Source organism: Diadema antillarum, unplaced genomic scaffold (assembly GCF_040938485.1).
Source record: "Diadema antillarum isolate AM-2024a unplaced genomic scaffold, OU_Dant_1.0 seq00000662_RagTag, whole genome shotgun sequence".
NCBI lineage: Eukaryota > Metazoa > Echinodermata > Echinoidea > Diadematoida > Diadematidae > Diadema > Diadema antillarum.
Window position 1 is genome coordinate 152,162 of NW_027271574.1, and position 12,487 is coordinate 164,648.

Consider the following 12,487-nt stretch of genomic DNA (forward strand, 5'->3'; position numbering starts at 1 on the left):
ATCTCATTGCGTGATGGGTAGTTAGGATTTTCTTTTTCTCTTTGCCATTTAATGCCATGAAAGAGAACAAATTAAAAAATGGGTGCTTGTGATAAAAAAAAGAAGAAAAGCAAATACAAAACAAACAAGCAAAAAAATAAGATTTATGTATTATTATTCACATTGGTGTAGCGGATTTAATGCACAGATTATCCCAGCTGTAGCTTTATCATAGCACTGCCTAGTGAGTAGAAAATCTGGTTCACTGATTTTTACTGGTATAAAGATTCAAGAGCTTGAGTTGAGTTGAAGAACCTGTTCTCGTTTGGATGCTGCCCAAATGGAAGCTTTCACACCCAATAATAGACACATTGTGACTTGAGCTCTAGTCACAGGGGAGCCTGGGAACTCACTTTCAGTAGCATTTTGCTGGATAGAGATTGATCTTTTCAGTTGTCTAAACATGTTTGGTGATGAATATATTTGCGTAGTTACATGTAAGTCTGGAAAGTATTTGTGATATGTGCATTTGTTGTCAAAAAACCTGGCTCAAAAAAAAAAAGGGAAAAAAGTGAAGCCTCAAATCATCAGTCTTTATGATACATTGTATACCTTCACCTTCAAAACTATCAATAGAGAATAGAGAATTGTGGATTGTGTTTATTGTTAGGTTTATCCAAAGAATATATTAATCAATTGTATTTTTTGATCAAATAGGACTACGAAAACCACATGTACTTGTTACATTATTTAAAAAGATGTTTTATCACATGATCTACTGATATCAATATGTCATTAGATCATCATGCAAAATATCGGTTGCAGTGCATTTCATACATGTACTAATATAGCTTCTAATTTGTAGCATTCATTACACAATACTGACTCAATTTTCAATTTCTTGTACTGTTGCAGACCTACAAGACGAGCCATTGAGCCCAATGATAAACAGTGATGATATACACAAACATTGAGAATGTATCACAGTCATGATGGAAGGGCAACATTTTCTGTTATTGCAATCTTTAATATTGTATTTGTCAGTCTAAATCATTGTCAATTCCATATTTTGATATCAGTTTAACTTTCACAAAATTTCTTTCAAAATGTTGGTAGGTCTGTGTTGAGTAGTATCTGAATTTATGAAAAAAAAACAGTATTATTACAAGCGATATGATACATTTTGTTTGTTTGTTTGTATTTTAAGATTCAAACTGCTCTTATTATATAGTTGCAAAGATCTGCGGAAAATTTTATCATACTAATCTAATCTAAAAATCCTCGTAAAAGGGCAGGTTACCCCTCCCCCCCCCCAAAAAAAAAGAAAGAAATAAAATGCTATCAAAGCTGCTGTTTGCAGTGTTTTAGACTGCTGTAGTCAGGATAAAATGAAATGATGAAATTTGATGTGAATGCTACTAACTGGCATTGATGATAAATTAAAGAAGCTAGCACTTCTATAGGTATTAATACATGAACTCACATACTGCGGCATATGGTACTATATGGCTTGAAATGCCAGGTATTTGATACTTTCTTTACTATAGCATAGCATGCATGCAATCTTTTCATCTTTCATATAGCTAGATGAGATAACTTCCATATCCTTGTAATTCAAATGTCGTAGATGTGTATTCAAGACCTGACCATTTCAGTGGGAAATGAATTGTCTAGTATGTCTTGATGGCATAGGAAGAAACAGAGAAGCAATTTTAAACTCTCAGAGAACAAGCTTCTTGTGATCACTTATTCCATGCGTGCATGCATTGGAATCTAATCTTTTAGGGTCCTTTTCACCTATTTTGAGATTATCAGTGTCCGAAAAATTAATCAAATTCAAATAAAAGAACCTCCCTGTCTGTATAACTCAACTGCAGTTCAAAGTGGTCTAAATGGATCTAACTTATTGTAATTTGTGTATTGTATGAAAATGTAGGGTTCAGTTCTAGTTTTGTTGTTGAAAGTGATTTTTATTTTTTTTTTTTCCTTGTCTTTTGAGTAGATGCAGTTGCCAGCTCTGCTCGTGCAGCGGGTGTGAGGCCAGCAGAAGCAAATGCCCTTGCCAATAAGACTGTGCGGACTGTCAACAATGGGGGCGCACCAACACACTCGGATGAAATTGTCATTGGTGACAGAGTCATTGTGGGTGGAAACAAACATGGCCATGTGCAGTTTTTGGGAGAAACACAATTTGCCAGTGGACAGTGGGCGGGAGTCGTGTTGGACGATCCTATCGGCAAAAACGATGGCTCGGTCAACGGAGTGCGGTACTTTCAGTGTGAGCCAAAGAGGGGTGTGTTCGCTAGGCCGGAGAAACTCGTGCGTGAGTCGGCGGGCCACGTGGATTCCAGGGCAGCTGTCGGGGGTATCGCGAGGCACGTCCCGACCACTCCCAGGATGGGGACCAGAGTTTCGTCACCGCGGAGCTCCATGTCCAAGCCTCCCAGTGCGAAGCCGGGGATGATGATTGATGACAAGCAAGACCCAGCTGTCCTCAAGGTACATTATAAATGCAAAGCAGTATCGTTATTTCATACTATCCATCCAGGACTTTTCTGACATTGCTTGAAAATGCCTATTCCAATTACTGCAGCCGGATGATTCTATATCATGTCAAGGGACATATCATGTATGATAAATATTACTGCATAATTCTTGGAAAGTCCTTGTGTAAGTGCCCAATTGGACTACTTTTTACTTGAATAATTATCCAGTAACATTGTTTATTCATGTCCATTGATTTATTCTGTCAAGCAAGACTTGGACAAGCCTCATGGATTTCAAGAATATTCCTTTGCTCTCAACCCTACAAAGAATGATATATTTTAAGACTATTATTCTGCACATTTGTCTTTTGCAAACATTTTTGCATTAATGCCAGGAGTCAGATTATCTTTAAAATGACATAATGATCTTATCATAACAGATTGTAAATATTATATATATATTTTTTTTTTTTATTTATTTTTTTTTTTTTTGGGGGGGGGAGGGGGAGGGGGTAATCTTTGAAAAGTGCTGGCAGTAAGTATGAGTGTTAAAGTGAAAGAGCTTCATGCACAGAGCATCAGACACATGCAGTCAATCAGCTGTCGGGGTTCAGAAAAGATACAGAACTATCATAATACCTAGAACAAGAAAGATTCATGAAAGTCAGTGCTGAACTGAATGATGTTTATAGGAAGTTGCATTTTATTGTTTGAGAACATATCCACAAAGCAATGTAGGGTCTCTTCCTGCACTCTAGCCTCTAGAAAGTGAAAAGATAGGAGTTTAATTATTCACACGGATACAAAACTCTCCTAAAACTTGTGCATGAGCTTAATTGTTTTCAAATAAGTAACTGGTTACTGATAGAAGAAGGAAGAGGATTCGGTGGGATATTTTTACTGTTTGGAAAGATAGAGGATGGAAATATACTGGTTTGTCCAGCACGTTTGCAATGTAAATCCTAGTAAAAGAGATTTGATAAATCATGTTTTTGGTGGTTTTTTTTTAAGCTTCAATGTTTCTTTATAGGGTAATCATTTCTATGTAAAATCTCAAGCAGTCAGTGCTCGCTGTATACTTGACAACTTTTAATGTACATATTCAATACCTTGAGAATGACATTATGCCATTAGTTTGAAAGTTTACACATCACAACATTCAGCTCAGGACAGCTGTAATGTTTACAGACAACGACAGAATTCAGTGTGCAAAGTTTATTGCAGTGTAAGGAGTGGCTGATTGTTTAATCTAGCAAGTTGATAATCTACCCTGTGGTTGAATGTAAGGGAAAGTTCAGTTTTTGGTTTTCATTGTCAAATCCTGGTAACAAGTCATACTTATGGCAAATTCCACAGATACTGAACAGAGACAGTTCTGGACAGAGAAGTTTACTACTTTAGAAATTGCTCTAGGAGATGTAAATTAGTATTTGCTCTTTGTTGACCTGAGAAGTAGTTAAAGATAGAGGAGGATTTATGAAGCAAGGAGTTTATTTAACCTTTACTGGATCTAATTGTCTCACATGCTCAATATATCTCCTTCATTGTTGATGAAGATGCATTCCTAGTGGGCATATATTGCGGACAATAAATCAAGGGAAATTTATTTATGTTTAGGTAAGCATCTCTGGTGTTTCAGATATATTGTAAACGAGTTGTAAGTCACACAAAGAAACCAGATTATGCTACCCACTGATGAGTGTGTGGCACTGTCTGTACCTCTCTGTGGCTGACAGCGCCCTCATGTGAACTCAATATTGCACAGTCGTTGGACTTGATCTTGACAATATGCAGAGGCCAGAAGGTTGAGATGCTAGCTGCTGATCCTTTCCACATTCTTAGGCTTAGTACTTCCCCACATCTGCTAAGATTTCCAACTCCCTATGCCGACCATATTTTTAGACGAGGAAGATACAAATCAGAGCTATAAGATTACGGTTGGTGAGAAGGACAGTTTGTTATCGATAACTTCTCCATCCCCCTCCCCATCCCCCTCCCCCCCTCCCCGTCCCCCTCCCCCCCCCCCCCAACCGCTGCTTCCCCTCCCTGTCCGTCTTAGGATCATTGTAGCACAGAGACCTTGGCAAATCGCATTAGATCTATACTGTTAAGCTCCCTGATCGACTGCTATGATGAAGTGATGATGAAAGGCCTGGATGAGACACTGGTTTCCTGTTGTTTAAGAAGGGGTGGGGGTGGGGAACTCTCCCTCCCTCCCTCTCTCTCTCCCCCTGTTTTTCCACCTACAAGAAATCCACCGGTTTAGTCATAATTTTGCTTCCTTGGGTAGGAACGAATAGCACATTGAGTCATTAAGTGATCTGGCGGTGGTGCCTGCTGGACGCGAAGGGGACGGAGCCAATTTGAGCGCACAATGCCTGTGAATAGATCCTGAGCGGTTGTGCAAGGGGGACGTACGATCCAGAAGGCAGGGAAAGCAGCTCTATAAAGTGAGGAATATAGTGGATTTTACCTGCCCGTATTGGCTGGCCAGGCCAGTTTGCCTTTGCATTCACTCGATGGAGCGTATTAAGAGAACATCTAGAGCTGGACTGCAGGTAATAAGCACTCGGCATAACTCAGGGTGCAATTCATTCATAATTATTGTGGCTTCTTAATATTCATGTGCTGTACAATTGCACACACAGGATACACACACCATACGCACGCATAGTATTCACACACATAAACATACTGTACAGACACAGTTGTGCTTTGCTTCATGTGTGGTAGTAATGCACTATGTTCTCATGTAAACTACCGGTATTAGAGTTCTATAGGGTATACAACAGAATGGGTCTATTCTACAATGATGTGCCTTACTATGGTGAATACAACCATTTAATGTATAGGCTACCCTAAAAGCAACATTTACAGAGCACATAATGCACAATTCACAGGGACAATTTCAGTATCAAGGGAAGGAAGTTGGCTATGTCTGCAATGTTTTGCCAGCAACAACACAGAAAATGCTTTTTATTAATAGGATCTAAATGTCAACTCATTTTCTTGTGTGGTTGCGTGAAGAAAACAAATGGAGCTATACTGCACCCATCACTGCATATAATGTACTGTGTTTGTCCACTGGGCAGCAGTGTGATTGCAAACATTATTTATGCATGTGTGGCGAAGGGAGAGCCCGTGTGCTCAATGGCAGGCTCTCTCTAATTACATGTGTGGTGAGTTCCACGTCTTTCAAAACGTTTGAGTCTTAGCCTGCAGCTTTTTTCAAGGCACATGTCTTGAAACCGTAGACAATGGAAGGGGGAGGTTATTCTAACATTGAAGGGAAAAAGGGGGCAAAATTTGTAGTTAGGGTTTGAAAACAGGGAGAGTCGAAGGTTGCTGTGTTAATGTCATTTAGTTTTACAAAGCCGTGTTGAAACCAGAGTATACAGAAGTCAACAGGTTACTAGTATATATGTCTGGAAGACTGTCGGCGATGTTGCAACATTTGTTTGTGTACATGCTCATCAAGTGTGTGTAGACCGTGCGTACAGTAGGTACATTTATGACTGAGCTCGAGTGAGAATATCAATTTTTATTTGGGTGATCAATGATGAGTTTGCACATACAGCGAATGCGAATATTTATCAGTAGATATTTTGAGAAAGATAAATTCCTTCTTTACATGTCCCTGAAAGGTCTGTTTTTTCCCTGTCAGTGCTGCCTTCATGGCAATGAATTTCCACTGATCATCAAAAGGGTGGCTTTGTAAAGAGACTAGCTAGTGATGACACATGCTACTGGAGTATACCGTGGCTGTGAGCAACAGACCCTCTGTCCTTTCACCAGTTGGCACAGGTAGAGCGTAAAAAATTAAACGTCATGCCCATTTTTGCTCAGCGAGACTTGTGCGCTCCCACACTTCTGCATTTAAAGGGGGAAATAAGTATTGTGTCATCAATATTCTACTCAGGTAGGCCTGTGTGATGTTTCTTAACCCGTTCAGGATGGGCTGATTTTGCTACAACACGCATTTCCCATAGACAATTGCCCGAGTATACTCGGGACTCGTCCCCAACAGGTTAAGAAAAGATAATCTTCAACATAATTGAATTAACATGAAATGAGAAGGAGGACAATTTCATTCAAAGGTAGAAGATGTGTTTCATGAGCCTTCAAAATTCTAAAAAATATTTATTGTAGTGTTTTTTAAATGTGTGATGATAGACACACAGAAAAAGAAATGTGGTATATTGTAGACCCTATTGTACCTTCACTCAAACATCTGTCAAACTTGGCATTGGGAAATAAAAACATTGCTTAAAAGTCACTCATTGTGTGAAATTTTCCAGCAATTGCACTGTTGCCTGCCAGACAAAAGTGGTGTATTTCCAGACTATTTATTCAAACGTGATGACCATGAATGGACTTTTGAGTCACAACGAATTGCCCAGCAAGCCATCACCATATGGCACAATTCATCCATTGTGATTTGATCCTTATATTATAAGGTGTAGTGAGAGAAGGTTGAAACTGTGAGATTTTGTTTACCTCTGTTTCAAAATCATTTTTCCTGCCCTGCCAGTCTGTTGGCTAATAGAGTCTAGAGTCTACAGCAGCACAGCCCTGAGCAGGTTTGTTATACATTATTTCAATTCAAGTGTCCCCATCAATTCTTTAAAAAGGATAATGTCAACAAGAAAAGAAGAAAAAACATAACAAACCAAAGACTCATTATAGAAATATATATCTTAAGACCAGAAAATTGCACCTTGGAATTCTTACTGTCATGATAGTGTAATCTGCGATGACATGTCTTTAGCAGCATATGTTCACTTTTTTTTTTAGATGAGATCAGAAGTTGAGCAAATTAAAATGAAATAGATGTATTCCTTTTGAGGGCATTTCCTCAGAATAAAAGCAAAAACAAAAAGAGAACAAATCAAAACAAAAGATGCTGCTGATGACTCTTCTGTTTTTTAATCCCACTTTTCACATTGCTGAAAATCTTCCCGAATATCTTTCTGAAAATGGTTTACCGTCCTAGCTGGCACAGGATATTTTCATCTCCTTGCGTGATCATTTCTCAATTCTTATTATACAAATTCGGGCATCCTCTTCAAAGATTGTATTAAACCTTCATGGACTGCTTGCTGTCATCCTCTCTGATTTTCCCCATCTCATTAGATTTATGATGTGGCGCCAGTCGTCTTATAAATTACATTTGTATTTGAGAAGTTCGTGATAAAGAAGAAAGAAACAAGCTGTAATATGTGACCATACATGACACGTGTACTCGTGATTGCACAGAACGAAGCCTCTCATGGAAGTAGTGTATTATGCTGGCAAATTGAGTAGATTATTTGTAACGAGTCCATAACGAGAATTCATTATCACTAATCAGGGGGGCCTGGTTTTAGACTGTCTAGTCTCTGTCTTCATATAATTCTTCCTGCTGTAGTGTATGATGATGAATTTGCAGGATTTTCACTGACGTGTTAATACTACAAAGAATGGGAGTTAAAACAAAAACGAATGAGATTTAGAAAGTGGCAGTCCCCTCTTTCAAGCATTTACAATTATCTAGTAGGCCTACTTCATATGCTGTAGATTGTAAGTTTTGTTAGAGGAGCAAAACCCCAGTTTTAAACAAACCTACACTATAAAGGTGTCTTGAAGAGATGGTAAGTTTTTTTCCCCCAATGCAGTTAAATTCATGAGACATCTTTAACACACACACACAAAAAAAATATAATTAGAATGTGACATGATGACTTTGTGTTAAATGTCTGGGAACTGCTATTAGGATAAATCATAATTTCAAACGTTGCTGGGTAGACCTACAGACCTTGTTATTCAAATGAATTAATTCTTATGTGGAGTTCCGTGTCTTTATTGCAACTGACTGACAACTTGCTGATATGGCTTGTACTACATACCTAAAACACTGAATAATCAGTGCCTGTTTACATTGATGAAGGGCAATTTGCCAGTAAGTTGCAACCATTTTATCGTTAGTATCATTATCATAATTGTCTGTGTTATTATAGTCATTTGATCATCATCTAGGTATACTTGGAGAAAAGACTCTCCCTCACTTTCGTCTTGTTGAACGTATTCAATTTTCAATTTCAATTTATTTTCGTATTTCTCGTTGGAAAATACATGGTATATAACAAAATGTAATACAGAATGTCCAGCTTGGATATATACATGAAGAAATAGGAATACAAAAGTAATACATAACGGTCGATGTGTCATTTTCAATCAAAGTAAAGGATGCGAAGAGAAATACGATGGAACCTACTAAGAAGCAAAGCTTGTTGAGTGTACAAGTGTAGGTCCCAACAAAAGCCTAGTGAGGGGAACAGGATGAGGAGCACGGGTACAATTAAGACCAAAAGTAAGGATAAACAAAAGAGAATGACTATTACTCGGGGCTCAGAAGATTCTTCTCACATGTATTTATGTGTGTGATAAAATGAGAACAAGTAACCACATGCTGCACACTATATAGCAGTTGCTCTAAAAGCAATTTTGACATGGGAGTGATAATGATGTGAATACTTAAGTACTATATAATTTTAGGGTTTAAACATTCCGGCTTCCATAGACACAAGGAAAGATTTGAAAAATGGAGAACATGAATCAGTTGCAATTCATACCAGCCAGCTGCAATGGTTTGCATATAAGGAGGACATTATTCTGTCCAATGAAGACGTGAACATTTGACTAGAGAGATGCAGTGCCAGAGCTGCCTAGGTTCCCTGATACTGCAGGAGGCTTCTTGAAAACTTTACTAAATATTGTATCTTCATGTCTGGATATTAAAAGAAAACATTAAAAAAAAAGAAATCTCCCTAATTTGGGACTAAATTATCGTTTACCCATCGCAGGTAAACTCATATAACACACAAGTAAATTCACGTAACACACAGGTATCTTCATGCTTGCTCCTTTGAATCTCTCTGACTTTGATGGGTGAGTGTAGGCAGTCCTGCAGTGTATGCTCATTATCACTTAGCTGCGTCCTGCTAGACCTTGTATAAAAGTCTCAGACATTGTTAATTAATGGAGCAGACCAGGCTTTGCTTGCATCAAATACAGAACGTGCAGACTGAATGTGTTGAGTGAAGCGAAGCTGGTCTCTTTGAACAGACATAGTATGATCTTTATATTGTGCACACATTTTCTGTTGTGAGACATGGAACAAAAATAAAAAAAGTGGCAGAATATTATTATCAGGTGGGAGGGATGTTAAAAAATAAAGGCACAGACATTCACTCAATAATGATGAAATATGCATTCTGGTAGACACTGAGATCACAAGACAATAAATTGCTGCTGTGTAGCAAATAACTGAATAATGAACACAATTCGACAACATTAGTTACGTTCAGATGGTGATCCTTAACCTCGAGGATACTGTGATAGTGGACATTTTCACAGTGTGGAAATTTTCACGCATTTCGCACAACCAGAACTTAGCGCGAAAATAAAAACACACAAATATTTTTACATGCCATATGTTCTAGTAATCAATGTCCTGATTTTGCGGAATTTAAAACATGCAAAATTCATCTTATGCGGCTGAGCACGAAAAATTACTCACTCAAAAATATCCACTTTTACAGTAGCCATCTTTGAGGATAATCTCGTAGTTAAGCGCCGTGTAGATGCATTTGTTGATAGAGCTATTGAAAGTTAAAGTTAACTCAGTGTTAGCTATCCACAAAGCATCTCAGGGTTAGCGCTCTATCAACGAGTGGGGGGGGGGGGGGGGTCTCCACACGTAGTTAAGCATTTTGTGGACAGAACTTGTTGATAGGAACTTGTAGATATTAAAAGGGTAGTACAGGGTCAGTGAGCCTATCCTTGAGGAAAGATAGCTACATTCGAGGATAAGCTTTATCGTGTGAACGCGCACCATAGTTATGGGGCCAGAGCTTATCCTCCAAGAGAGCTATCCTTGAGGTTAAGGATCACTGTCTGAACATAACTATTATGTATTGATTCATCACAGTGCTTGTGACCTCATTCATTATACCCCCGCCAAACGAAGTTTGAAGGGGGTATATAGGAATCAGCGGACGGTCGGGCGGTCGGTCGGGCAGTCGGGCGGTCGGTCGGGCGGTCGGTCCGTTGCAAATCTTGCGTCGCGAACTACTTCCTCAGTTTTCAACCGATTCCCATAAAACTTGGCACAGATGTGTGCCTTGGGTTGTAGATGTGCAAGACGTATTTTTTGACAGTGCCCAAAAGTATGTTGCCTTGGTAACGGCATATTATGGGCAAAAATGGGTACAAATCTTGCGTCGCGAACTCCTCCCACAGTTTTTGATCAATTTTTATGAAATTAGGTACAGATGTTCATCTGAATATGTTAATGTGCAAGACACATATTTCCGCAGTGGCAAAAAGTGCGTTGCCATGGTAACGGCATGTTATTGGTAAAATATAGGGCAAAATGCTTCATGGCAAAACTGCTTCATCAGTGTTCTTCCAATTCTCATGGAATTCATATTGAATGTTTGTCTTAGGATATAGGTCAGCATGACACATTTCTTGACAGTGACAAAAAGTATGTTGCCATGGTAACAGCTCACATATTATGAGCCAAAATGATGGAAAATTTTGTGTTGCAAACTACTTCCTCAGTTTTTGCCCAATTTCCATGAAACTTGGTACAGATGTGTGCCTTTGGTTGTAGATGTGCAAGACGCATTTTTCGACAGTACCCGAAAGTACGTTGCCATGGTAACGGCATATTAATGGCAGAAGATCAAGGAAAGATCTTGCGGATTTAACTACTTCCTCAGTTTTTTGACCAAAGCTTATGAAATGTTGTTTTGACCAAAGCTTATGAAATGTTGTTTGGCGGGGGTATAACCAGTCGCTGTAGCGACATTTCTAGTTGAATTTGAAGCTTCAACAAAGTCAGCTCACTATGCTGGAAATTACTGATTGGAAATAGCTTTGATGTGAAGAATCATGTTGAGCACTGTGTATTATCTATTGTTAATCTTAAGGCTGATAAATTGTGTAGAAAAATTAGAAATGTATGTTTGAGGCCATCTTGGTGTAAAAACTGATAATACACCTAGTTTATGTTATAAAAACGAGTGCTGGAGAGCCCATATTAAGACAGACCTTGTAACTGGCAGACACATCCCAGTATTGTAAATGTGGAAATGTTCGCATGGGTAGTTTTTTGCACTTGGCTGGGTAAGATGAGTTTCGCTTGTTTTTAATTTTGCAAACAGTCATGCTGATTGAGCAAGCACTTTAAATAGCTCCCTGCTGCCACAGCTGGTTAAGGGCTTTGGTAGCACATATGACAGTAAATGGTAACTGGTCAGCATTGTGGCACCAAATTCACTCGTCCTACAGGACTCGCGAATGCGAAGAAAACTACTAATAACATACAGTTATACCTCTACAATATACCTAACATGAAATCAAAGATATAAAAGAATGTTATTTATAACAATAAAAAAATTTCCCATGCTTTTATTTTCGGGCAAGTTTAATTCTGTGCGAAATGCATGGAAATTTTGACTTTTTATATTTAGAGAATAATGACAACAGTTAAAATAAAACAGCTTGAACAAATCAGATGCAGCATAAAATCAAGTTTGTGATAAAGATGTAAATATATAACAACAAAGACATGTATTTTAGGAAGATCCAGAGTGCGGGGATGGCTTCTCACTCGTAAACTGATTTCATTCTCTCTACTACCTTTCTCTGCTCAATTACCCCGCCCCACCTCCAGGTTGGAGAGAGAGTGTTGGTGAGTGGCAGCAAGCTTGGGACGTTGCGATACATTGGGACAACCGAGTTCGCCAAGGGAGAATGGGCAGGAGTGGAGCTGGATGAGGAGCAAGGGAAGAACGACGGAGCAGTGGCTGGAACGAGGTCAGATTGCTTTTGTTGTTGTTTTTTGTATGTTTTCTGCCAAGTACAGCATTTTAGTATCATTTTAACATTACCTGACAAGGTCCACTACATCTAAGACTTCAGCTGATGCAATACTAGTACATTTTTACTTGATTTGTTTGACAGTGTACATGTAG

At 38.7% G+C, this 12,487-nt stretch overlaps 1 protein-coding gene across 1 annotated transcript in view; it reads left to right on the top strand.

Annotated features, from left to right (window-relative positions):
* LOC139736695 (uncharacterized) overlaps positions 1 to 12,487 on the top strand; it is an 84,953-nt gene that overhangs the window by 21,944 nt on the left and 50,522 nt on the right. The window contains exons 3-4 of the mRNA XM_071647442.1: positions 1,982 to 2,478; positions 12,187 to 12,329. Of these exons, the coding sequence (XP_071503543.1) occupies positions 1,982 to 2,478; positions 12,187 to 12,329 (640 nt within the window). The remainder of the gene's footprint in view (positions 1 to 1,981; positions 2,479 to 12,186; positions 12,330 to 12,487) is intronic.